The sequence below is a fragment of the Micropterus dolomieu genome, linkage group LG21, assembly GCF_021292245.1.
Source record: "Micropterus dolomieu isolate WLL.071019.BEF.003 ecotype Adirondacks linkage group LG21, ASM2129224v1, whole genome shotgun sequence".
In the NCBI taxonomy this organism is placed as follows: Eukaryota; Metazoa; Chordata; class Actinopteri; order Centrarchiformes; family Centrarchidae; genus Micropterus; species Micropterus dolomieu.
This window is the reverse complement of record NC_060170.1, coordinates 31,287,397-31,311,710: the sequence shown is the minus strand read 5'-3', so window position 1 is coordinate 31,311,710 and position 24,314 is coordinate 31,287,397. Positions and strand designations below refer to the sequence as shown.

The window sequence follows — 24,314 nt, the reverse complement described above, 5'->3', positions numbered from 1 at the left end:
CACACATTGTTCTGTTCTTTAATCGCAAATAATGTAAATGAAACCTAAAATATTATGAATTATGAAATATAGGGTAGCTATTTCATGTTACAAAAGTGGGACTTTTATATTGGAAATGTTCTACATTGATACAGTAAAACTGTTTAATTAAATGTGTTTTTACAGCACCTCGAGTATCACGCTTGAAGTCATTTTAGGTACAACTGTGGTCATTTTACTTTGGAAAATCTCTAAATTGATACTATAAAAATTCTTTATTTTCAGTCTTTAGTCAAAGTTATCCTGAACTCAAATGTATGAGTCATTGTCAGGAATTTATTTTTCCATAAATTGTATTGTAGCATACGCGCTCGCGTCCCGTAGCCTACTATGAAGATTGCATGGCCTCCCCTCAGGTAAGACTGCAACACTTTGGTAAGTGCCTGTCAGCTGGGCCTTTTAATGCATTTACCATAAAGGTCAGAAAACTTGTACACTCCAAATTTAGGGGCGGCCTTCTTGACCGAGTCCACGCGAACGAATTCCGCAGGGTAAAGGGGTAGCCTGAAGTGAAAATGTCCTCAGGCATGACTCAACATTTTGAAACTTTCTTCCCCTCCTCTTGCGCTCAGAGGCGGAGGGTGGAGCCATGCAGGCTGGTCGGTGCACGCCCCTCCTTGTGGGGCAACTGGGCTCCGTCAACGAAGTTATAACATTTCAGAGGAGATAACCTGTAAAGGTCAGATGGAACTTCATTGATCATCGCGGAGGTGTTAGTAGCCATGGCGAGGTCAAAGGCGAGGGTGTACGCTTGTTGCGCACTGATGCTGCTCATTGTGCTTACTATAATTGTGTGCATTGCTGTACTTGTGAGGCGCAAGTGTCCAGATGACACTTTCTCCAGCGCTGCAGTGGCTGCAGACTCTGGAAAATGTTCAGCGATTGGAAGGTGAGTGGCATTTTACACTTTTGTTATGGCTACACAAAACATTTGTTTGTTCTGGTCAGTAAGGTGGACATGAATTAGGCTCGTACAGCATGCACTGTTTATTTTTATGAAACACTTTAGGATTTACTAATCCAGCAAAACGTAAACATCCGTTTATACTGTTTCTCCACAATGAAAAAAATGCCGAACTCACAAAACAGACTTTTCATGTCATAGGATAATAAAGGTATTATAATAGGACAGCATACTTCATAAACAAGGAAACGGAAGGTGCTTTAGGCTATATAACATCAGCCTATGCAAAACATTAACAGGCCATTTCCCTTTAGCAGGTAGGGTACATAACGCAGCAACACAAAACTAGATTGATTTACTGATGAGTGTGAAATCTTTCAGGGACATCCTTCAAAAAGGGGGCTCAGCGGTAGATGGCGCCATCGCTGCACTGCTGTGCACCTCCGTCATGAACCCGCAGAGTATGGGTATAGGAGGGGGGTCCATATTCACAGTGATGGACAGCTCTGGTAACAGCCACATTCATTCAGTCCTCTAAAATTCAGCAGACCCAACTAGTGTCCTGCTGAGGAGACATAGTTAACTAATAAATCTCCTCTATCTTTTCAAAGGTAAAGTGAAAATCATCAACTCCAGAGAGACGGTGCCCAGGAAGTTTAAATCTGACCTGCTGACATCATGTCCCAAAACCTTCCAGATAGTTGCAGGTACTGCTCCGGCACATCAGATCATCAACGATCTGCATCAGCCTTAGTTTTTTCTTGCTCTACCTGTTGTGCCGGGTATTAAGTTACTAGGTTCCTGCATTGGGATACAGGATATACCTGAATATGTAGCTCTTTACATTAACTCTTTACAAGAACATTTAGTAGTAAGATTTATGTCAGGTCCAGGGATGAAGGCATTGTCAGTCCTTTCTTGGAGATGCAAATGCCTTTATTTCTTCTTTGTCGTGCTTGCTTCCCATGCCGTAGAGGCTGATTGTATACATACCTGGGGCCCAACCGCCATGACATGAACTGGCCACGAGCTGAGCTCTCAGTCAAGACCACACACACAGTGAAACAGGAATCCCAAAATAGCAATTAGTCTTGTTACGACATGTGCTTGTAAGCCTATTTAAGCAGACAGGAAAGTACGATCTGTAATATATATATATAATGAGAACATTATGCAGAAAACACCTTTATTTACTGTACAAAATCAGTCAAAAGAAAAATAGAGAAGAGAAAAGATAAAAACAAAATTGGTATGGAAGAGTCCACAAATACATTTCTGTTAGTCATCTAAAAAATGTCAATCATTACTACACCAACATACCTAGGACACCTCAGTAGTGGAAGAAGTACCCAAACTGCAAAATCTAATAAGTGTCGAAGCAAAAGTACTAAAACTTGTCCCTGTGAATGATTAGTAGGCCTACATATTACATTATTTGATTGTTACTGTAATATTGATGCTTTGATGTGCAAAACGCATTTTAATTTTGCAGAAGGTTGAGGTGAAGCTACTGAAGTTTTAAGATTATAGATTAGCGTATAGATTAAGCTAGTGTAGTCCAGTGGTTCCCAACCTAGGGATCAGCGCTCCTCCAAAGGGTCACAAGATAAATCTAAGTGCTTGTGAGAAGATTAATAAAAAGGACCTTTGGATAATGTTACATCATTCAGGCTTTAACAGGCATTTCAATGAACAATGTGAGAAGTTTAGAGGAGAAATCTTTCTTTAATTGTCGAAAAACAATTTAAAAAGTGACTGCAACTGCACTGTAGGCTACTCTGCTGTTTAGTAAGACAAAATGTTTGGAGGCCACTGGTTTAATCTCTGAATGTATTTGATTTTATAAGTTCGTCATATAATTGTTTTAATTGTAAACATTAATATATAAAGTAAACAGTAACTAGTGGAGTAAAAAGTAAACTTGAGTAAATGTACATAATCACTTTGATCTACCTGCCTATCCATCTATCCATCCAGGAAGCCCTTGGATTGGGGTTCCGGGGGAAATTCGGGGTTATGAACAGGCACACAGGCTTTACGGGAAGTTGCCGTGGGCCGTCCTCTTCCAGCCAACCATCAAACTGGCCAGAGAAGGGTTTCCTATTCCTCAAATCCAAGGTCGATACATCCCGTACATTGATAGGAACGAGACCCTGTCACTACGGTAAGACACAATATGACTTGAACGCACATTTAACCTTTTTTTTCATTCAAGTGAAATTTGTTTTTGTCCGTTAGAAAGTTGTATTCAGATAAGAATGGGAACTTGCTGAAGACCGGCGACATTGTGAAGTTTGAGAAACTGGCCGACACTTTGGAGACGATTGCAAATCACGGGGCAGACGCTTTTTACACTGGAAGGATAGCAGAGGATTTAATCCGTGACATACAGGAGGCAGGTATTGTCAGACGGCTTCCATCACACTCTCTTTTCCAACCATTTTCTATCTCTGCCTGCCACAATGATATAATTACAAATTAACAAATCAATGGGGTCTATAAAGCACTGCAGTGATCACTCACAAAACTCCGGTGTGAGCTGCCTGGATCCATTAAAAGTCTGGATTACGTGGAGCTGAGATGCATTTAGTTCAGCTTTGCTTAGAAGAACCATTTGTTTCAATGTTTTTGTCCAGGAGGAACACTCACGGCGCAGGACTTGGCAGAGTATAGAGTTACAGTGACTGATGCGTGGGTTGTTCCTTTGGGAGAGTACCAGATGTACATACCCCCGCCCCCTGCAGGAGGCATCATCCTCAGCCTCATCCTTAACATCATGAAAGGTTCCCGCTTTACACAGACTGCAGAGCTGCTGCTCATCCAAACTTTCCAATCACACAGTGAAGCTTGTTAGCCATGTCAAATTAACACTTTCAGTGGATGTTGCACGTGAGTTGTTTACCTTAATGAGGAGGCTGAATAATGGTGTCAAAATGAGTGTGTGTGTTTCATGCAAGGGAAGCATCTAGACACCAAACGTATTTGGAAGTGCAATAAACTGGGAATTGAAAATGTTTATTTATTTATTTACAGGATATCACTTGAACTCAGCATCTCTGGTAGGTGAACAAAAGACACGGGCCTATCATCAATACATTGAAGCTTTTAAATTTGCCAATGGATTAAAGAACCACATCCGTGATCCAAAGTTCAGCTCAGAAAAGGTTTGTTTGTGCATATTTCACACATTATTTCTGTATATATCAACATTATTTTTTATGTAGTTTAGTCTAGTTGTGGCTAATAACCAGTGGTGGAAGAAGTATTTAGACACTTCACTTCAGAAAATGTGTCAATGCCACAGTGTAACCGTAATACTTTATACATTTTTTGATCAGATTGTTTTTTGTATTTGTGTCACTCTCCTTAAAGGTTCTGTGTGTAATATTTAGGAGGATCTATTGACAGAAATACAATATAACATACATAACTACGTTTTCAGTGGTGTATAAAGACCTTACATAATAAACCGTTATGTTTTTATTACCTTAGAATGAACCATTTCTATCTACATACACCACAGGTCCTCTTACATGGAAGTCACCATGTTGTGCCGCCAATTTCTACAGTAACCCAAACAGACAACGGCTCTTAAGAGCGAGTTTCGTCGCGACGTTGAATAGGCCTGTGTACGAAATACAAGCAGAAGTAGTTGTAGTAGTCGACTGGTTTATTAGAAATAAGAAAAGAAGAGAAATTTGGACAAATGGAAGCCCATATGTATTAAAAGTATATAGCACAAGAGCCGACAGAGCGTGTCAGCCACCGTAGATTCCCTGCCCGCTTGGAAAGGGAGCGGTGAGCTGTGCATTCATGTGGTGTCAGAATAATCAGAATCTTTTTTTCTTCCTTAAATCTTTTATTTCAAAAAGAGAAATAACATGTACATGGGACATAAAGAAGTACACAGAACTTTGATTCATGCAAAATCACATATTGGATATACATATTTTGCTAACATGTAATTATAGTTTGCTGTCCATGTAGAGTGAACAAGATGTCTGTGTGTTTATTTCTCCTGGTAATGCTAATCCATCTTTGTAGTGGAGTCCATGTTGATTCCACATTCCGCCTTAAGAGCGCATGAACAGACACTGAAGTCAGAAGAACGACTTCACAACTCTAGAAAAGGGACCATCCGAGGAGCACGTGAATGCACAGTGAGCCACTGGTTGTAATTCGCAACCCTCACCGCTAGATACCACTAAAACTTACACATTGAACCTTTAAGTGGGAGAAGGTAAAGGGGTTGACTCCTATTAGTTCGGAAAAGACACTGACATGGTGTAACTTGAGTAAAACTAACCCTGAGTGAAAGTTTGTTGTTGCACAGTAATGATCACCTTCAAATATCTAATAAATGCATTTTATGACTGGATGTTTCTAGGCAAACCTAAATTCTACATGCATAAAATGCATCATGAATCTTGCAACTGCAACTTTTTTTCATTTCTTTTTCTTTTCTTTATCTCTGCAAAGAAACTAGAACCCTGAAATACGGTGGTAACCTTTCCACAGAAATGTGTGTTTTTAAATGCTCTGTAATTCTCACAGATGGCCCAGAAGTTCACAGAGGAGAGCTTTGCCAACCACATACGGAGCTTGATCAGCAGAGACAAGACTCACGATTCCCAGTATTACAACATCACCCCGTATCTGGACAGCATGGGGACCACGCATGTGTCTTTGCTGGCTGAGGATGGATCTGCTGTGTCTGTCACCAGCACCATCAACCACATGTCAGTATTTTGAAGGGGTCTGCTTCACAGTGAGAAATTAACCATCAAATATTGTTGTTGATTTGAAAGAAGAGGATTAAGAAAGTGTTTATGTAAAAGGAATTTGAAAAGCAATCTTTAACTTCATAAGACTCCATTAACCACAGTCTCAATGCTTTCTATAACAGCACAGTGTATAATATATATAATATTTTAATAGATCTAATTCTGTTGATGCATTTTCCTCATAGATTTGGCTCAAAGGTATTCTCTCCGAGCACTGGAGTCATCCTCAACAACGAACTATCTGATTTCTGTGGGAGAGTCGATAACATCTTTCCTGGTAATCAAATCAGCATGACATGTTTTCCATTTTCATTTAACAGTAGTGAAATACAAGTAATAAAGATACGTTACATAGAGAAGGGTTACTGTTCCCAGGAGTGCTGATTAATTTGATTAAAATATGTATTTATGACCAGGAAGGAAAAGCTTCAAAGGACGTGAGCACATATGTACACACTTTCACTCCTAATTTTGTACCACTGGTACAAGGTTAAATACCTTGCCCAGAGGTACTTCAATGGTATTTAGCTTCTGCAGGAGTGGAGAGTGCCTGGTTTACTGTATCTGAATTGTTTATATTTATGGTGGTGATACATTTGGATATAAAGGATAAAACCTTTGTATAACGTAATTGTAATACCTTTGGTTATCCATTAACTTCACCATCATCAGGTCAGAATTTAAATTGGTCCGGTACTTTGGTTTACAACCAGATACGCAGAACATTCCTGTCAGCCTTAACTGTACTTTGTGTTTAGTGCTGATAAGCAAATGTTAGCATGCTAACACGCTAAACTAGGATAATGAAGGGTAAACATTATACCTGCTAAACATCATCATGTTAGTATCTGTCATTATGTGCATGCCAGCATGCTTTTGTTAGCATTTAGCTCAAAGCAATGCTGTACCTAAGTACAGGGTCACGGAGCAGCTTGCATGTCTGTGAAGTCTTATTACATTAGAACAGAGGTTTCCACCTCAAAAAAACCCTCTCGATCTGCAATATTATAACTGAACTGTAGAAGCACAATTTGTATAAAATAAATGTCTTGATTTCCTGTTGTTAATGTGCCACTTTCTTGAGAATTTAGTATTAACTATCAAAACGAGGTGAAACATCCATGTCGTTGAACGTTCACTGCTGTCTGGTGTCATTTCAGGGTTGAATAAATGCCCTTCATGCTCTGGTGCACTCCTGTGTTCACGTCATTCAAAGGCACTCCACTGATTGCATTTACTAATGATTTTCTTCTCGTTCTTCTCACATTGACAAGTCTGAATTGTAGCCGTCTGTCCTGTCAGTCAAGGCTTTTGTTGTGTTCGCAGGGGAGCAGCCTCCCTCCTCCATGGTCCCCGCTGTGCTGAAGTCTAAGTCGAAGATGCTGGTGATTGGAGCGAGTGGTGGGAGTATGATCACAACTGGGATCGCCTCGGTATGTCTCCAGGACAATCACACTAAGTGCCATTAAGATAAATTGCTGCAGACTAATGCCCCTCACTGTTGTCAAGCAAGCATGCTCTTCATCCACTCTGAAATCATCACTTTCCCATCAGGCAGACTGCACTTTATTGATATGCTTCTCTTCCAGACGCTCATGAATCATCTTTGGTTTGGAAAGAACCTTAAGGAAGCAATCGCCACTCCGGTTGTTTTTGTCGACTCTGAAAATACAGAGAAGTTTGAACCCGCATTTGATAAGGTAATCCACTAAATACATTTATTTGCTAAAATAACACATGTTTGCTCCATGTGAGTCTCCTCTCCTCTCCCGCAGGATTTGATCGTGGCTCTGAAAGCGCTGGGACACAAACATGAAACTGCAAACCATTTCTACAACGTGGTCAATGCTGTGGAGAAGGAGGACGGCTGCATCTGTGCCGTGTCTGATGCCAGGAAACTGGGTGAAGCAGCCGGTTACTGAGACCAAGAGCCAGTGACATTGGTTATGAAGGAGGGCCTGAATGTCACAGAGACCATCCTGCAGCCACAAACCCACAAATGCTGCAACAGATGGTACATGTCATGTTGGAAGAAATCATCGAACAAGGCACTGAATAACAGGCCTCTTCAGCTGAACGCTGACAGTAACATGTAGCAGTTAAACAAGTGGCCTCTGAACAGAACTGATTATAACTGTGACATGATGGATTTTACTGTGAAAGAAGAAACAAACGTGTCTGTATACGACCTCCTGTGCCTCTCCAGCTCTGTTTCAGGTCTTGCCTTTTTTTTTCACCTTTTTATTATAAAACTAAACATGGTGATTATACATTACCATAATACCAGTGACTTTATAGTACATACATGTTAAAATCTGAGACACAGGATACGTAACAGGCTATTTTACACTGTCTCATTAGGTTAAGAACAATGTAATATCCACACTCTTAGTACTGGAGCTGTTCTTTCACCTCTATATGAGCTGTTTTTGTACTGTTTATGGAACATGCTTTGAATGAAAAATAAATTTGGAATATTCAATAAAATATGTTCTTTTTTTACATGCTTCATATACTGTAATGAATACTATCTTCTAAAAACACCCTAAAAGCTGCTATTTCAGGATGCAGATTTCCATATTTGAAGGGCAATTAACAATAAAACTGGTCAAAACCATTTTGGTTTTTTAAATACCACTTGAATACATTTAATAGAAACACGTGGATGACATAACCTGAGTTCAACACAACAACAGTTTTTAAAAAAGTGCTTCATATGTTTTTCATAGTAAAGGTGTTTCACATAATGAAGGTGCAAAAATAGGAAAACGGTATAAGACGAGAGTTAAATATATTATTAGCAAAGAAATTATATATATATATAACAAATATAAGGACAAAAATAAATCCCTACATTACATGACAATAATGGCAAGGGCTTTTTTTTGGACACAGCTCAGCCAGCCGGTCAGTCCTCTTAACCCGAGGTCACTGCCATTGAAATCTGCTCTGTAAATCCATTCTTCTGTTCCATAATATATTCTGAACAATCTGTGTGACTTCTCTGTGCTGTTTTTCACAAAAGATTTTTCATGTTGTGCCGGAGCATGCGGCAGCTGGAGCAAGATAATCAGATCAAATAGTGACTCATACAAACAGGAGAGCCGATTGCTGAGACAAAGTTTGTGATGAAATATAATGCACTTCACGTCTCCGCACAAAGGCCCGCATGAGAAATGTTTTCAATTCACACAATAAAATAAATTAAATGGATTTTTTTGTTTTGTTATTTTACTAAAAATCCAGGGACACAAATCAATCCTGAAAGGAAAAGGTCACATAATAAGATGCTGGTGATTTTTGAGGTGGACTCCGTTGCCCCGTCACATGGTATTTGGACCTTGGGGGTCGTGACAGTCACACTGTGCCATGACCTTATATGAGCCACCTGTTGCAAATGCCACATTACCATGTCTGGCAGCAGGAACAAAAAGTTGCCAGGAGAAGATCATGGGTAGGGCCACTTAAGATGACCACCCTGCCTTTTCCTGGCAGACGGCGGCAGCTCAGGCGTTTCCCTGATAGCACACAGCGACAAAGATGATCTGCTGGCTCAGAAACAAGTACAGCACTCTCAACAACCAATCCCATACAGCACGGTCTGAGCTGATTGGTTTTATTGCCCTATTTGCAGACAAATCTGCGTAATTAAATCCTCTGTTTGTTTCTGAAAGCAGCTGTGTGGTCGTGCTTGTGACCCAGATGTTGCAACCGTTCAGTGCACTGTTTTCATTCTGGAGATCTCCCAAATAAAACAAATCCAGACATCACTTTTTAGTTTGGTTTGGTTCTTTTATTGGCAGTCAGTGTTTGGCGTGAGACAAGTACACACAGGCTACAAGGAAGAGTTTCACGTTGACACACACGGAACATAAAACTGCAAACCAAGTGGACAGTGCTCTCCATCACTTTAGAGATTTAACATTCGACATAAAAGGCGTCCAAGTGTAATTTACATTTACTGAACTATTTTTTTTTTGCTTCCCTGTGTAATCAGATCAGCCACATCCCTATTTACTGTTTACTGTTCAAGCTTACACTAGGAGGTCACTCCGCTCAGTTTCATATTCATTAGAGTCATTATTATAATTACAGAGTTGGACAAAAGACGAAACACCAAAACAATAACACAAATAATTACAGTAGACATCATCAGACATTTTACATTTACAAACACATATAACACACACTTATTATATATCTGGGGATGCAGGTATGTTGTTTTTAATGATCCTTCTAACAATCATAAGCCATTTGGTCATCATTTTACCTTAAAGAGGTATCTGTTCGGCTTCAGCTTTTTAAATATCTCTATATATGTTAAACAATGGACACAGAGTATATGCTATATGGAGAGACTGAAATATATATAAAAAAGAGTTCATTAAAGTGCACTGCAGAGTCTCGGTCAGTCTAACTTAATAATTATGTGCTACTGTAGACAGACTACAACCAATAGATAACAGTCATGGCTGCCTCACATAGCAAACACAGGGCTACATCAATAAAAAGAAATGACGACATATTTGTAGAGACAAACGGCAGTGGGTCTGGCAGTTTGGGCACTGCTCAGACTTGGTGGCCCGCAGCAACAGTTGGCTGTAGTGTCATAAACACACTGAAATACTGTGGTGATTACTACAACAGCTCAATACTTACAAAGAGGTGAATATCAGCATTTAGGCAAGTACAAAAACAATCAGTGACAGCTATCCATTGTTAAGTCCTACCTGTTGTCTTCTAAGATTGCTTTGTTCACCAAAAGTGCACAGAAATAGCCCGTGGAAACACAACAGAGCCATGTTTTGTGTCCACATTTACATCTACACAAGGGCTGCGTGGGTATTCACAAGTGGACATTTGGAAAGGGGGGGAAAACGCAAAAAGTCTTGACCTAGCAGTTTTGCCGGCGTCACGTGACGGGTCATCGCTGTATAGTCTGTTGAACTTGTGTCATAGCTTTTGTTGAGAGATTAACAGAGAACACACAATGTGGAGCTAGGCCCTGCCTGCCAGAGATAGTCTCAGTCCTGGTAGAGAACCCAGAGGGACCCTCTGTTTCCAAACTAACTCGAGTTCCACTTCAGCTACCGCCGGGATGCTGCTCCTCCATCTAACCAACTGATCTAAATCTCCTTGGGACTGGCTCTTCGGCTGCCACCATCAGAGAGAGAGAAAGAGAGAAATAGAGAGGTGGAGGGAAAGAGAGAGAGCAAGAGAGACAGAGAGAGAGAAAGAGAGAGAGAGAGAGAGCACCGGTTCATTAACTCTTCCAGCCCCCCTCCAATGAAACCGCACCTTGTTCCCAAGAGCACCATCCACCAACACAGTAAGTCTGCCGTCGTGACCGTCACTCCACTGTCATCTTGTGTGGGTTAACTCAGAGATGGTTAGGAATAGCTTGGTAGCCGTGTCGGGACGGGAAGTTCACAATGTGGGCACAGATCTCCCTCGTGCCTCGGAGGGTGACTGGGCTCGTGGTGTGAGGGCGAAAGGGCGAAGGACGTTAACAGAACACTGTGGGACGACATTTCAACCACAGTTGAAAGAGCCTAAGAGAGGAAATACCCCATCACCTCTCACAGTAGTGGAGGGTGAAGTTTTTGGAGAGCTGCTTCTCCCCTAAAGCCCACGGCTCCAGCTCGAACTTGTTCCCCATGTCATCCTCGTCATCCTCCGCCTCGTCCTCGTCCTCCTCTTCCTCCTCGTAGTGGCTGGGCTCCTCAATAGAAGTCTCCAGGTGGTAGCAGTAGGGTTGACCCTCTGTGTACTCGTAGATAGTTGGTAAACTGCTCTTCAGGCTACAGCGCCGACGCAACGCGACTAGCAGCGGCTGAGGCATAGTAAAAATGTCCACATTGTTGCCCAGGTCGATCCAGGCCAGGCTGGAGAACATCTTGGGGTCTTTGAGCATCTCCATGAGGTCTTTGAGTATAGCCAGGGTGAGGCGGTTACCGTTGAGAGCCAGGGTGCTGAGTTTGGGCAGCGAGGCGAGAAGAGGCAGGAGAAGCTTCAGGTTCTCGTCCTGGAGTTCGGTGAAGCTGATGTCCACGGCCATTATGCTGTCTCTGTTGGTTTGGAGGTAGAAGGCGACTTGGCGGACATCACGTGTGGACAGGGGGATGCCAGATAGATCAACTGAGTCACTGGAAAGCTTTTTCTGTAGGGTTGTCTTGAGACTGTCGGGGAAAATGAAAAGAAACAGAATGGGATTACTAAGATGACTCTTGGACATGAAAATACCCAAACCAGCATAGATTTTAGCTGGAGGGTGAGAGGATCTTTGAACGATTCCCCAATTTGTGACTTCGGAACAAGGCCCCGGTTTTATGTTGTGTTTCCTGTGTTGTATAAAAGAGGGGGGGACTGGGTCGGCATGGAGCGGAAGGCTGACACACAGACTCCAGCATGGGGATTTACTAGTGTAAACAGAGGAGCCAAAACATCCGAACGAGCCAGCAGCTTGAGCTTACAGCTCTGACGGCCAGGAGCACAGAGCTCCTTATAGCACAGAGCCGGGACTGTTTACCACCTAAAAGATAAACTGTGATGTGTTTTAGAAAAAGATCAAAACTGAATAGAAGATACTTTAGCGACTATATTTATAAGACAGGAAAGGAAAGAGATTCATCTTTGTTAAGGTGACGTTATTATCTCCACCAAAGAAGTCACGTTCCCTGTCATGTTTTTTTGTTAGATGATGACAGATTTGGTGAAAATTAGGCCAAGCAACAATGTGGAACACTGCAAAATAGGGCATTTTTAGACATTTTCACTATTTCCTCATGAACAACTGCACTTATTTGATTGAAGTACATGTATGATTGTCACTAACACTTTATAATAAGGGTACAAACATATGCCTAAGAAATGCATGACTGAGTTTTTACATGATCATGAATTAATGCAGGATGCGTGATGAATTTTTGTTGCTCACTTGTAATAAAGAATCAAAGAATGATTAGTTTACACTTAATGTATCTGTGTAAAGTTAAGGATTGTTTCATCATATTTACTTCATACATTAATTTATAGCCTATGCCACCAAATGAGCTGTAATCCAATTACATAGGAAAGTCCAGTTCAGACCCATTAGCCACTCCAAAAACAATGGGGGTGGAGCCTCAGTTTTTTAAAAGTTATTATTATAATTGTTGTTTTTAAATGAAGTGGAGCGGAGTAAAGAAGACAACAGTGCACTAAAACCAACAACATTTAGTCGTGGCCAGATCGACAGATCCGTTTAATGAGACAGAGAAAGAGAGAAACTGGGTATTAATGTTGTTTCAGGATTGTGACCCATCAACATTACTAAATATTGCTTCTGTTGATCAGTGGGCCATACAGCAACATGACGATATTTGCACCCATCCACCAATTTTCATAAGGGCTTCATGTTTCTATAAAAATAGTTACCGCTCTGCTTTCAGAGAAGCTGATTGTTCTGAAACTCACTTTTCTATGTGACTGGATTCCAGCTCATTGGACTTAACAGTTCCTGTTATTAAAATGACACATTTAGGAGTTTGTGTAACCTTGGCTGGCTATTTTCTAGTTTTATCTGGGTGATGGTTTTTGCATTTGACACATTGTTATTAAGGTGATTTATTTTGAAGTGACTGTCATTTAAGGAAGCTTCATTTTCTGTGTGGAGCTAAGGCTTTTTGTGCAGGGCATCTGTCTGTTTTGGTGTACGGACTCACAGCACAAGCCTTTAAAAATCTTAAATCTCTTTCCGGATATTGTGTAATACAAACAGAATTTGAGACTGTATCTGAACATAAGTGATACTCTGATATTTTTGTGTAACACTAGCTATTGCTTTTCATTGCAGCGGAAAATATTTGTCCATTATTTACACACTTCCTTGCCCTTTTGTTTCCAGTCAGCCCCATTTACCAGTGCTTATTCCACCCCTCCCAGGATGTGGTGTGTTTAACTTGAGCTGTTAGTGAAGTGGCCTCTAACGCTGATTCGGTGTCAGAGTGAATTATGGCATCCTCCGGCGCCCAGTGACTTCCTGTTACATCCACTGCAGTACCTGTCGCTTGGGATGCTTTGAAGTGTTTTTTTGGTCAAGCTTGAAATGGATGTGCCCTGAGCAGTGACATTTTACAAGCAGGTGGTGGGTTGATGAGCAGAAACGTCAAGCATTAGAGCGTTTGTGTTAATTTCAAAACCCAAACAAGAAGTATAAAATCCAGTCATGAAGCCGGGCTAAAATAGAATTTAATCGGCTGTTGAGCACAAAATCTATGAGATAAAGACGTTTGTCAAGGCTGCTGTGTCTTTATCAAAGTCTTGTGAGCCTCCGTCCTCCCCCTCTCTATTGTGTGGCCCCCGCAGCCTTTTATATGACAGAAACCTCATTTTCTCCAGAGGCACAAAAGTCCTAATGGCTGCGGCCTGGCAGAGGCTCCCCTGCAGGTGTGAATAGGTTTCGATCACACAACTCCGCTTTTGTCTGTCTTTCTCAGACAGACTCATTCTTTTGAGCTCAGGAAGCAGAAAAAAGTGATGTCTGAGGCGTCCTCTCCTGGAGCCTCTTTCATCCTTCCTCCAGATTAATCTGATACCAGTCGCTGATAACTTCGAGCGGCTTTTTTCCCCCCGTCTTGACATCAACAAAAACACTGACAACAGGGTTCAGCTTAAATGACAAAACTAGTTTATAGGTAAGCGATTAGAAGAGATTAAAAAAAGATTAAAAAATAAATTATTCAGAGGTACGGTGCTCTTGATTACAAATCAAATCACATTCAATACATGTTGCTAAGCAGATGTCCTAAGCAGCAGGCAGAGAGGAAATAATCCCTCCATGCAGCACAGTCTGCTGAATTGAATCCAGTAATATCACAAACATTTTAATAATAGTAAATGCTCACCAATCTACATGCAAAATCACGTAATCTAATAAAAATCTATTACATAATTAAGTAATCAATTAGACAGACTGCATCTCTTGTCTCCCTGTGTGGCTCATCAGTCTCTGTGTGTCACTGATTTAATATAATGAGGCAGCATTTGAATTCAGTCAGCGCAAATCAGATCACTCTTTTGATTTATTAAAATGAATATTCACATCATGTGGTGAAATGCTACTTAACAAAAGCAAGAAATTCATACTTTGTCGGTGGATGATACCAGGTGTCGTAAAAATCCCACTTTATTTCAACAAATATTTTCCAGGAGTTCACTTGCTTCTTAATCTCCCCTGGACTGTTTTTGCAGAGTCATTTACGGTAAAGCGTCGCTCTGATTGCTGGAGCCAAACCGCACAAGAGAGACACGAGATGAGCCGTCTAATCACATCTGCTCCCTGACATTTCTATCTTATTTTCAATCCACTTTCTGCTGCATTATATATGTAACACGTGGATAGGAATCACACACACACACACACACTCACAGCACTGCATTGTCCTTCATGCTGCAGGGAGTCCACCCTCACAGTTCACAGTCTATATCAATAAAGCACACAAATGTCACCTCCGCACCTTCTTGTTTGGTGGATGTTTTGGTCAAAAACCCGACCTGAGGAGCTGTTTTAACCACTTTGTCCTTTCTGTGAGAACTGCATCTTATTCAGTATTTTCCTGGCGTAGGACAGCAATCAGTAAAAAATGACTGATGGGCCCCTGAGGAAGCTTTAATATGTACGGTATGCTACAAAGTACAATATAATGTTTAGAGGTGACATTTTATGATGCGCAGTGAAGATAAGCAACGGGAAAATAAAGAGGCAGCGGCCACTAAACGGTACTTTTTGTTATTTTGTTTCTGAGCCTACAGGTGACAAAGGAACAAGGTAATTATAAAGTCATATAAGGCTGAGAGAACAAGAATATAGTGGTGTGAAAATTGAAGAGGAAAAAGGTCACCAAAGTGTTGGCTCACTGGAAATCACCCATAAGGTGGGAACCCCACCGGGCAGGATTTCTGGGTCACTGCTTCCATCAAGCTTATTTTCAAGCTCTTCATTAAATGTGAAAAAAAAAAAAGAAAATTAAACATTTCTAGCAAAATCCAAATAAACTAGTCAGATAGATTAACAGGATTAGTGAGATTCAGACATTAATTCAGTGTGGCATTTCGGTCAGAAATGTGTGTACCGTATTTAGAGCAACCGGTGTGCAGTGCTAATGCTGGATAATGAAGGGATGAACAACCCTGTGGCATTAAAATGGACTGAGCTGTTTCTGTTTCGCCTGAGTACAGAGAAACCTCACAAAGGTGAGATTGTTGCATTTTTGCACAGATGAGGGCAGTTTGCCTGCAGCTGAACAAAGTTAAACTTTGGTAAAAATCCACCCTAAAATGACATCTTTGACATGCTTTTTTTGTTAATGTGGACAGTTAAATGCTTATATGATAATATAAGTTTGGGAAATATGCTTAATGGCATCTCTTTTTTTTGAGAGTAGGATGAGAGGGTTGATGCCACTCGCATTTCTGTCCACTCTGAGCTGCAAGATTGTTCACTTAGCTTAGCTTTGCATAGCATAAAGATTGGAAACAGGGGGAAACAGCTAGCCTGGCTCTGTCCAAAAGTAGAAAATATGTCTACCTGTTAAGCTCACTGATGTTTATGTTATATCTTTGTTTAACCTGTAGCCTACACAAACCAAGGTGTAAAAACAACAATATGTGGTTTTACAGGCCAAGAAACACTGCTGCACCAAACCCTGTAAAAGGACCTCTTTACATTTTTATACTTTAGTTTTTGTATGGACAACATTTTAATTGGATCTATTAAACAAAGGCCCTATCCACACTACTTCATTTTAGATTACAAACGGAGAATTAAAACGAATACAATCTCCATCAACACCAGCATTTTAGCTGCGTATCAGAGTTGGACTCCGTCTACATCACAACGACTGAAAAAACCCACATCTAGTGGCCGTTCTGGTACACTGGGCATGCGCGTACGGTGTAAACATGAAGCAGATGGTCTGAAGCTGTACTTAGAGAAGATTTGGTGAAAGAGTAAAGAAATGCAGACGAAGAATCAGACCAGATTTTATTTGTATGGACCAATAATGAGCTGGGATTGTTACGTTAAGTAAACGGCGACATGCACAGTACAAGTGTAGGCAGATAAGTTTTATTTGCACGGTAAAGAATCTTTTAATAAAAATACCATGTCAAAAATTCTGTCGTGTTTCTGCTTTGCATGACTTATAAGACCTTCTCAGAGAGCCGAGCGTGAGCGTCTGCGTTTCTAAAGTCCTCCGTTTTTGTCTGTCTTCACTAAAACGCCCTCCGGAGTTTCAAAACGAAAAACGGGTTCGGCAGCGTTTCCAAACTTCTTTATTTTAGCTCTCCGTTTCCGCCGTTTTAGTGTGGGACGGGAGGTGCAAATGTATCAAAAGGTCTCCGTTTTAAAACAAATACGCAGTAGTGTGGATGGGGCCAAAGCCAGGCTAACCCGAACCCCATCTGTTTCCCAGTAAGCACCTGCTGGCAGTAGCTTCATATATAGTGCACAGACATTAAAGTGGCATATTTTCTCTAAGTTAAGACAAGAAAGCGTATATATTGTGTATTTCCCAAAATGTTGAACTGTCTCTTTAACAATCTCTGAACCTTCCCAACCCCACAGGACCACACTATAATGCAATACACTCCAACCTGAGCTGAGCTGCTCTCTTCAATAACAGTAAACGAAAAACTAACCGTGCACCCAGGGAATATTTGTCAGAATTCGGAATTATTACATAGCTGGTTTTATAAAAGAAATTGAGTTTGTGAGGTGATTTTCCTCTTCACAGTGAGCGGCAGACCGACCCTGTCTCGTCTCTCTCTGGCTTTGGCTGGTATTTGTTCATGAACACAACAGCAGATGAAGCTGTCAGAACTCACGGCATCTTCTGCATTAATATTCTGTTTTAGGGTGGATTTTAATTTTAATGATTCATGTTGCTCCTGCTGTCTCAGCCAGTGTCAGACCGTCTCTCTCTCTGTAGGTCTATGAAGCCAACAACATGACTAAGGAAAAAAAGCCCCTTCAGCATGGAATTTAGCAATCGTATGTATCTGCACATTTTCAGAGATGCTGTCGGTGTCAGTTAAACCCCGTCGTGTCTCTCCTCTTCTCGGCTGAATTAAATGTCCACAAGCACAACAAATTGCTTGTGCAGCACGACAGTAAAGTGTCTGATCCCGCCATGATCCCTGAGAATACGTCTTCGCTTTCCTCTGTCTGTGTGTGTTGATACCTCTGACCGACTCATAATGAACCTGTCTCACCTCACTGTGTTCGCGTTGTCTCCTCAATCCTGAGAGCATTTTCATCTTCAGACAATGAATGCATTATTTGGAGTGTCTAGCCTGCTGTAGAATATGCAATTACATGAGAAAGATTCTGTTTTGTTCATGAACAAGATTACCAAGCACCTAAAAAACCTATTTGTGCACAGGCCAAATCTCTATTCATCATTTGCACATCAAACGCAATTCACCTTTTCAGCAAGACGGGGATAATTTACATTTTAACATAAACCTCCCAGCTTTTCATCAGCAAATAAATGGACAACTGTGTTGCTGTGCCACTTTTAAAGGGAGAAAGGTCAGTGGCAAGTCACATCCACTGCAAGGACCTAAGCACTTAAAAAGATAGATGATTGACAGCTGTGGTTACCATGACATTCCCATCAGGTCAGCCTGTGGCCAGCTCTGTCCTAGTTCAATGTCAGCTACAAAGATGGAAATCTCTGCCCTGTTCTCTGTTGTGCGGAGCTGCAGATTTATTACACACTGGATGTCTGGACAGGAGGGCTTACCAGGCCTGGGATTTCCGTCTGGACATGCTCTGCCTCAGCCACTTTGAGTGCGGGGTCAGGTGGTAGATCAGCTGTCTGCAAATCTTATCAGAAGACTTTATGGTGTCTGCATCCTGTAGAACAGAGCAGAAAGAGCATTCATAATAGCGAACGCAAGAAAGAGACTAACAGTAGTGAAGCTGCTGCTTTCAAAATGAGGTTTTCTGCTCGTGTGTGAGAGAGAAAGCATCTTTACAGTGTAGCCCTGATTGTTTCACACTGTAAGGGCTTTAAATCCTGCAAAGTTTCAACCATTTTCTAAAACGTATCAACCTGCAAACATCTTTCACATGAACGAGGAAATGGTTTGTTATTGTTCACGCCGCCTTAAGCTACTCCTGAACAAAAACACAATATACGTAGCTGCCTTGCTGGAGGAAGAAAATCTAATCATATGTAGTGTGCATCAGTGGGGAAAACACAGGAAGTTCACAGGAGAGGTGAGATTCAACACAGCCGCTGGTAATTTCTGTTCATTAACCGTGTTGTGGCTGCTGGTGGCCGTTGCCTACATCGCCACTGAGTTATCAAGTTCTTTCTGTGCACAAAACGCAGCCCTTTTTCATTCAATGTGCTAGTTCTTTTTATTTTTTTTGGAGAATTATCACTTGTAATTTTGCTGATAATTACAAGTACTTCAGTTTAATGAGTTTTCAGGTATGACTGAGAAAAACATAGTTCCATATATTCAACAAACTGCACAGAAAAAAATGGCAGAAAGAAAATTAAAGAACCATAATATCTAGGATTCATACTAAACATCTATTTCAATCTCTAGCTGCACCGAACATGTGTCTGTAGAATTTCTTTCAACCATCCATCTGTACAATTCTAAGTCGATAACATCCTCAGATTGGATTTTCAATGATCTTGAGAACTCATTACGTAACTAAAGGAAACCCTCAGGGGAGTGTTTTTCGTAGAATGCTTTCTTTTCCAAGATACCGACTTTAGGCTTGATCTTTGTGGATACTCTGCGAGCGTTACAGAAAGGAGAACGAAGCGAGCTGACCTTCTTGGGACACTGCATCTCTCGAGCCAAGCTGAGCAGCAGCTCGTGTGAGATCGGGTCCACCAGGTTGAGGAAGGCAGCGTTTTTGTATAAGATGTCGTTGAGCGAGGAGCCCTCCAAACCAAGATCCTACCAAAGCAGACAAGATGAGAGGTGTCATATTCACAGCAAAATGAAATTGTGTAAAACATCCTGCATTAATTGCAATTAAGTATATAAAAATGTGACTTTGGGCCTGAAAAGAAAATGCATTAGTGATTTAACCAGGGCCCCGCTGCGTCAAGGGCAATGTGACTCGGGATGGAAAGATAAAAGAAGTGTTTTGTTTTAAATATTCATTAAAAGAGACAGGAGCTTTTTCATCTACAGTAGGAAAGTGAAATCTAAGGGGAGTCACAGGGAATGCAGTGTTTTGGTATATAATCACACCTCCATGGCATCAAGCCACAGTGCAAATCCCAACATGCCACAGCATGTAGTGTTTGCACAAACAAGACAACTCTTGACTCACATCTGATCTGATGTGATATCCTTGTCGATTTTGGTTATTTGTTAAGGAAAATTTCCCATACTTTAAGGACTATACATATTCCAATATGAGATGGGAATATTCTACTATCCTTGAGCTTTCAAAACTCTCCTGTGAAAACTCAAAAATGAATTTAATCCCTGAGCTATTTTTACTTCATATGTATCTCTCTAATGACAATTAAGGTATTTTTCTTGGTTTTGTAATTCCTTTCACCTCATGAAGATATGACAGGGGCACTTAAGTTAGTAGATGTGAATAAAATGTTTATGCAGCACATAAATACATCTGCAAAGATGTCAGAACTGACGGCCATCATGGCAGCTTACTCTAAATATGACAAATTAAAAAGGATCGGCAGTAGAAACAAGAGATTTCAGTGTAATGAGACAGTGCAGCTGTGTGTACTGAATTGTACAATCTGTGCTCATCAACAGTCCATCCTCAAGGCCCCTAATGAGGCGAACTGATGACAAGCACTTGTGCAGCCCATGCATCTTTAATGCCAGAAGGAACCTATTGAGATAAAGGGAAAAGGTGCATACAGTAGGCACTGTATGCACCTTTTCCCTCTCCAAAACAACACTGTAATAGACCGTTTGAGTGGAAGGCTGGCAGCTCCGTATTAACTCCCTCTATAACGAGGGCAACACTAAACGCAGACTGAACCCAAGGCGGGGGAGAAACCGCGTCTGCCCTTCTGAGAAACAAGGTATAAAAATATCTCCGTTCTGAAAAGACACGATCGATTGTCACGTGCGTGAAGCCACGCATCTTTCCCACATCTGCAGCAAAGCGCAGATCTTTTTCATATCTCGAGCAGAGCTCACTGTCACACGTCAATTAACTCTGCCACGAACTCCCTTTTAATTCAGACACCAGAATCTCTCAGACATCCGCCTGCTTGCAGATGAAGTAAGGCTTATTTAATAAAAGTCGAGCTCATTTAGAGGAAGCGAGCCCATGTCCCCTGTGATGTGGCTGTCATGGAGCCTTGGATGCCAGTTTATCTCCTCGGCTTGATTAAGGAGGTTGCACTCCCTCCTGTGTCAAAGGCTTCTAATTAACGCTGGACTGGCCGACAGCTAAAAGGCAGGGGAGAGCATGAGGGCAAGCAAACAAATGAGGTCGCCAATGCTGCTGTCTCATCTTCGATGCACCTACATATTCCTTTACACATGTTTTAATGCTACACAGCAGGTGAGAAAGACGTTGAAAACCTCTGATTCTGATCCAACATCTCTTAGGCCTAGTAAACAGTGGAGCTGTGCGTACCAGCCTTTAGGCTTCAGGTCACGACTACAGACTACATGCTTGAAACTACTGTCATGGTCAATGAAGACGGCATCAAATGTGCTGCAACAAAAGGTTTTCAAAAAAACAATAAAAACAGTCGTGTTTGGGCCTTTTGGGTTGAGGTATTTCCATCAACCAGAAAGGCAAAAAAAAAGCCCAAAACAAACAAAATCCCAACTCATCACAATATTAGTCTAATCCCTCCATGACAATCAACAAAAATAGCGAGGTTTTCATCACGGCAAAGTGCACAACGCAGTCTGAAAATTACACTATAAAAGCAATGACACCGGTATAGATTTTCGTTTCTGTGACCTTGCTCGAAGTGAGAGTTATGTTATATTTTGGAGAATAACAACATTTTCTGCTGTGGAACACAATACAAAACTCCTGGGCTTATATTGTTGTTGCTGGAGCACAGGCCATTACACAGAGAGAGAGAGATTAGGAGCGAAGAGGGGTGGAGGGGGCAGGTGCTCTAATGGGAGCGTTAGGACAGCCTGAGGAAAAGTATTGCGGAAACAAGGACAGTTGTAGCGATGGTAGTGGCGCGGGGGATTGGGCTCCACATCCCATGTGGTGTTTGTGGAATCTATGTCCAGATCGCATCCAAAGACAATGACATTTGGGACAATGCATTGACACACCGCATGCAGTTTAGAATGCAGGTTATCCTTTCAGATCAAATGTCAACACAGGGCACGTTTACCCACAGTGAAAGTGAACACTGTGGTGAGTCACACACTGTGTCTGCCGCTGAAACAATGACACGGACAATGCTCTGCCAGTGGCCTACTTTCTATAAAAACAAATACTTCTGGAGGAAGTGGCCGAAGCAGTGAGGCCACGCACGCAGAGTCGCCACAAGAGGGAAAATAGGGGTGAAGTGGACTGGAGTCCGAGGTCAGAAGCCAGGAGCATAGCATGCAGGAGGGGGCTAAGGCATCGGTGCCACTGCAAGATTGTGGACACGCAGAACACATCAAACTGCAGTCACACACACGAACAGCTCCTATTTGTTCTCTGTATGTTGCTTTGGGATGGTTTGATGAGGTATGGTTGCATGAGCATCAAAGCAGGGCACACGCTGAATGTAAACAGGTCTGACTTCCCTGTGCTCGGGCTGAGCTGTGTGCAGTTTCCACTTACCTTCCTCAGTAATTTGAGCACGTCGGTTGCCTGCTCTATCCTGCGGTCACGGAGCAGCTTCTGTATCTCTTTGATCCACGCCACTCGCCTCATGTACGGGCTGTGGTTGGTCCTACGCAGCATCCCAGGCAGTTTGTCTGACTTCAGCATCAGTGCAAACAGAAAGTCCCCGCCGCCCCGGCTGCCCCTGTCGTTCTCTCCGGTGCTATCTAGAAGCTTGCGTCGCTTTTTGGAGAAATTCTCATTGTCCAGGCTGCTCTGCCTGCTCAGTCTGGAACCCATTGTGTTATTTTCCCACAGATGCAGGCGCAGTTTGTATTGCAGCTCAGACACAAAAGGACCAGCTCATGATCAGCCCCTGTTTTTCTGCCAGCAGATGCTCCTCAGTGGATGGTATAGAGAACAGCGCCGTGCTGTCTGGCGCTGCGTTGCTCCCTGGATCCGGTGCAGAACCACACGATATCACAGTCTGATTTATTACCAATTATCTCATGCACCCGTCGCGGGTCTGTCTGTTTTATTTCTCCCCCCACCGCGAGCTACGTGCGCCTGATTCGGATGATGAGGATGCTCCGGCTGCTTCATCCTCCGGCCGTCTCTGCTCTACGCTGCTGTTTAGGTTTGTGCAACGTGGAGCGTCTGACCAATCACAGCATCTGGTGCCCGATGCGCGTCTCCCCTCCCAGGCTTGAATTCCCTCTCTGTGCAGCTACAAGAAAGAATAAAATAATAAAGGATGTCAGTGTTGCTTTTAATGTCATGCGACCGATGCACAATCTGACAAATCACTCGGAAGTCTGCTAAATAACTAAAAATGTATCAAAAAGTTTCAGTTTGTCTTGAGGGGTAGACTATGTTTCTAATGGAGTTGTCAGATTTATCCTTCAGAAGAACTTAAAGTTTGTCTTTTCCCTCCAGTTGCCCAAACATGTGCTTTGGCATTGGCCCTGTACATTATATGAATTTATCTTTTGGCAATCTTGTTTTCAGTCAGTGATTGGATGAGCTGTCAAACCCTGTTTGCATATGTCCCAGCTCCACTAAATCTTTTGAATTTGGAGAACATCCAAGTCACAGGGGCCCTAAAGGGTAATTGATGGGAGGATGGGGGACCTGAGGGTGCATCCAGCTACATAAGAGACAGCTCTCAGATCAGACATTGCACAGTACCCTCCACACCTGCACTGTGGGGAATTGAATATTACTGTAAACAAATGCAGCTTTTCTCAGATTGCATGAGATTTAGAGTTATCAAACAGAGGGTTGTGATGTGGTGTTTCTATTTGCAGGTCCCATCATTGTGGCTTTAAGGACTTGACCTTATTTCCTGGTATGATTCAGACTTACCCTTGTTGAGTGGAGCAGGATGGTTGTTGCTCTCTAATAAATATTTCCCCTGGCTGCACTACATCCTCCCTGAATCCAGCCTGCTGCATATTTCTTTGAAGTTGTAATGATTGACTGGTGCCCTGAATTTCTTTAATCACACCCATGCTACTGATTTGGTTTGTCAGAGCTTTGACTCTCCAAGCAATGCTGATGAAATAACAATTTAGCGAAACATAACTGTCTCTCCTGCTCTGCTCATGTTGTTGTGGGTTTTTTTTTACACATTGGTACTAAAAAAAAACTTGATATTTTGTCCAAGGCATATTTCGGTACCATCAATTCTAGTAAATAACTGTGAGAATAAAATGTTATTAGAGCATTCAGGAGGCAAATGAAATACATTACTGTTTTGCATTATGGGAACTGTACCACCCAGCCTCTTTGGAGC

General features: G+C 41.8%; 2 protein-coding genes across 3 annotated transcripts; one reads left to right on the top strand and one right to left on the bottom strand.

The window, feature by feature from the left end:
• Window positions 1-753: 753 nt before the first annotated feature.
• ggt5a (gamma-glutamyltransferase 5a) lies at window positions 754-8,229 on the top strand. Of its 2 annotated transcripts, none has more exons than XM_046035339.1 (12): window positions 754-928; window positions 1,325-1,452; window positions 1,555-1,650; window positions 2,921-3,107; window positions 3,182-3,342; window positions 3,580-3,726; window positions 3,977-4,002; window positions 5,498-5,682; window positions 5,913-6,004; window positions 7,054-7,160; window positions 7,317-7,427; window positions 7,503-8,229. In XM_046035339.1, exons 1-12 carry the CDS (start codon window positions 762-764, stop codon window positions 7,647-7,649), a joined length of 1,554 nt encoding a protein of 517 aa, XP_045891295.1. In that variant the 5' UTR covers window positions 754-761; the 3' UTR covers window positions 7,650-8,229. The 2 variants fall into 2 exon arrangements, with proteins under 2 accessions (XP_045891295.1, XP_045891294.1); XM_046035338.1 differs by having other exon boundaries at window positions 3,977-4,107.
• Window positions 8,230-9,549: 1,320 nt separating this feature from the next.
• Window positions 9,550-23,092, bottom strand: lrrc75ba (leucine rich repeat containing 75Ba). Its single transcript, XM_046035342.1, has 4 exons — window positions 22,538-23,092; window positions 19,564-19,692; window positions 18,513-18,625; window positions 9,550-11,906 (listed from the first exon to the last, which is right to left on the bottom strand). The coding sequence occupies exons 1-4, from the start codon at window positions 22,817-22,819 to the stop codon at window positions 11,300-11,302; spliced, it is 1,131 nt and encodes a 376-aa protein (XP_045891298.1). The 5' UTR covers window positions 22,820-23,092; the 3' UTR covers window positions 9,550-11,299.
• Window positions 23,093-24,314: the final 1,222 nt, after the last annotated feature.

Coding starts and splice junctions, on each gene's coding strand:
- ggt5a (XM_046035338.1), top strand. CDS start 762: ATGGCGAGGTCAAAGGCGAGGGTGTACGCTTGTTGCGCACTGATGCTG. Junction 6,005..7,053: donor AGTCGATAACATCTTTCCTG/GTAATCAAATCA, acceptor TTGTGTTCGCAG/GGGAGCAGCCTCCCTCCTCC. Junction 7,428..7,502: donor TTGAACCCGCATTTGATAAG/GTAATCCACTAA, acceptor CCTCTCCCGCAG/GATTTGATCGTGGCTCTGAA.
- lrrc75ba (XM_046035342.1), bottom strand. CDS start 22,819: ATGGGTTCCAGACTGAGCAGGCAGAGCAGCCTGGACAATGAGAATTTC. Junction 19,693..22,537: donor TGCTCAAATTACTGAGGAAG/GTAAGTGGAAAC, acceptor CTGCTTTGGTAG/GATCTTGGTTTGGAGGGCTC. Junction 11,907..18,512: donor AGACGGAAATCCCAGGCCTG/GTAAGCCCTCCT, acceptor TTTCCCCGACAG/TCTCAAGACAACCCTACAGA.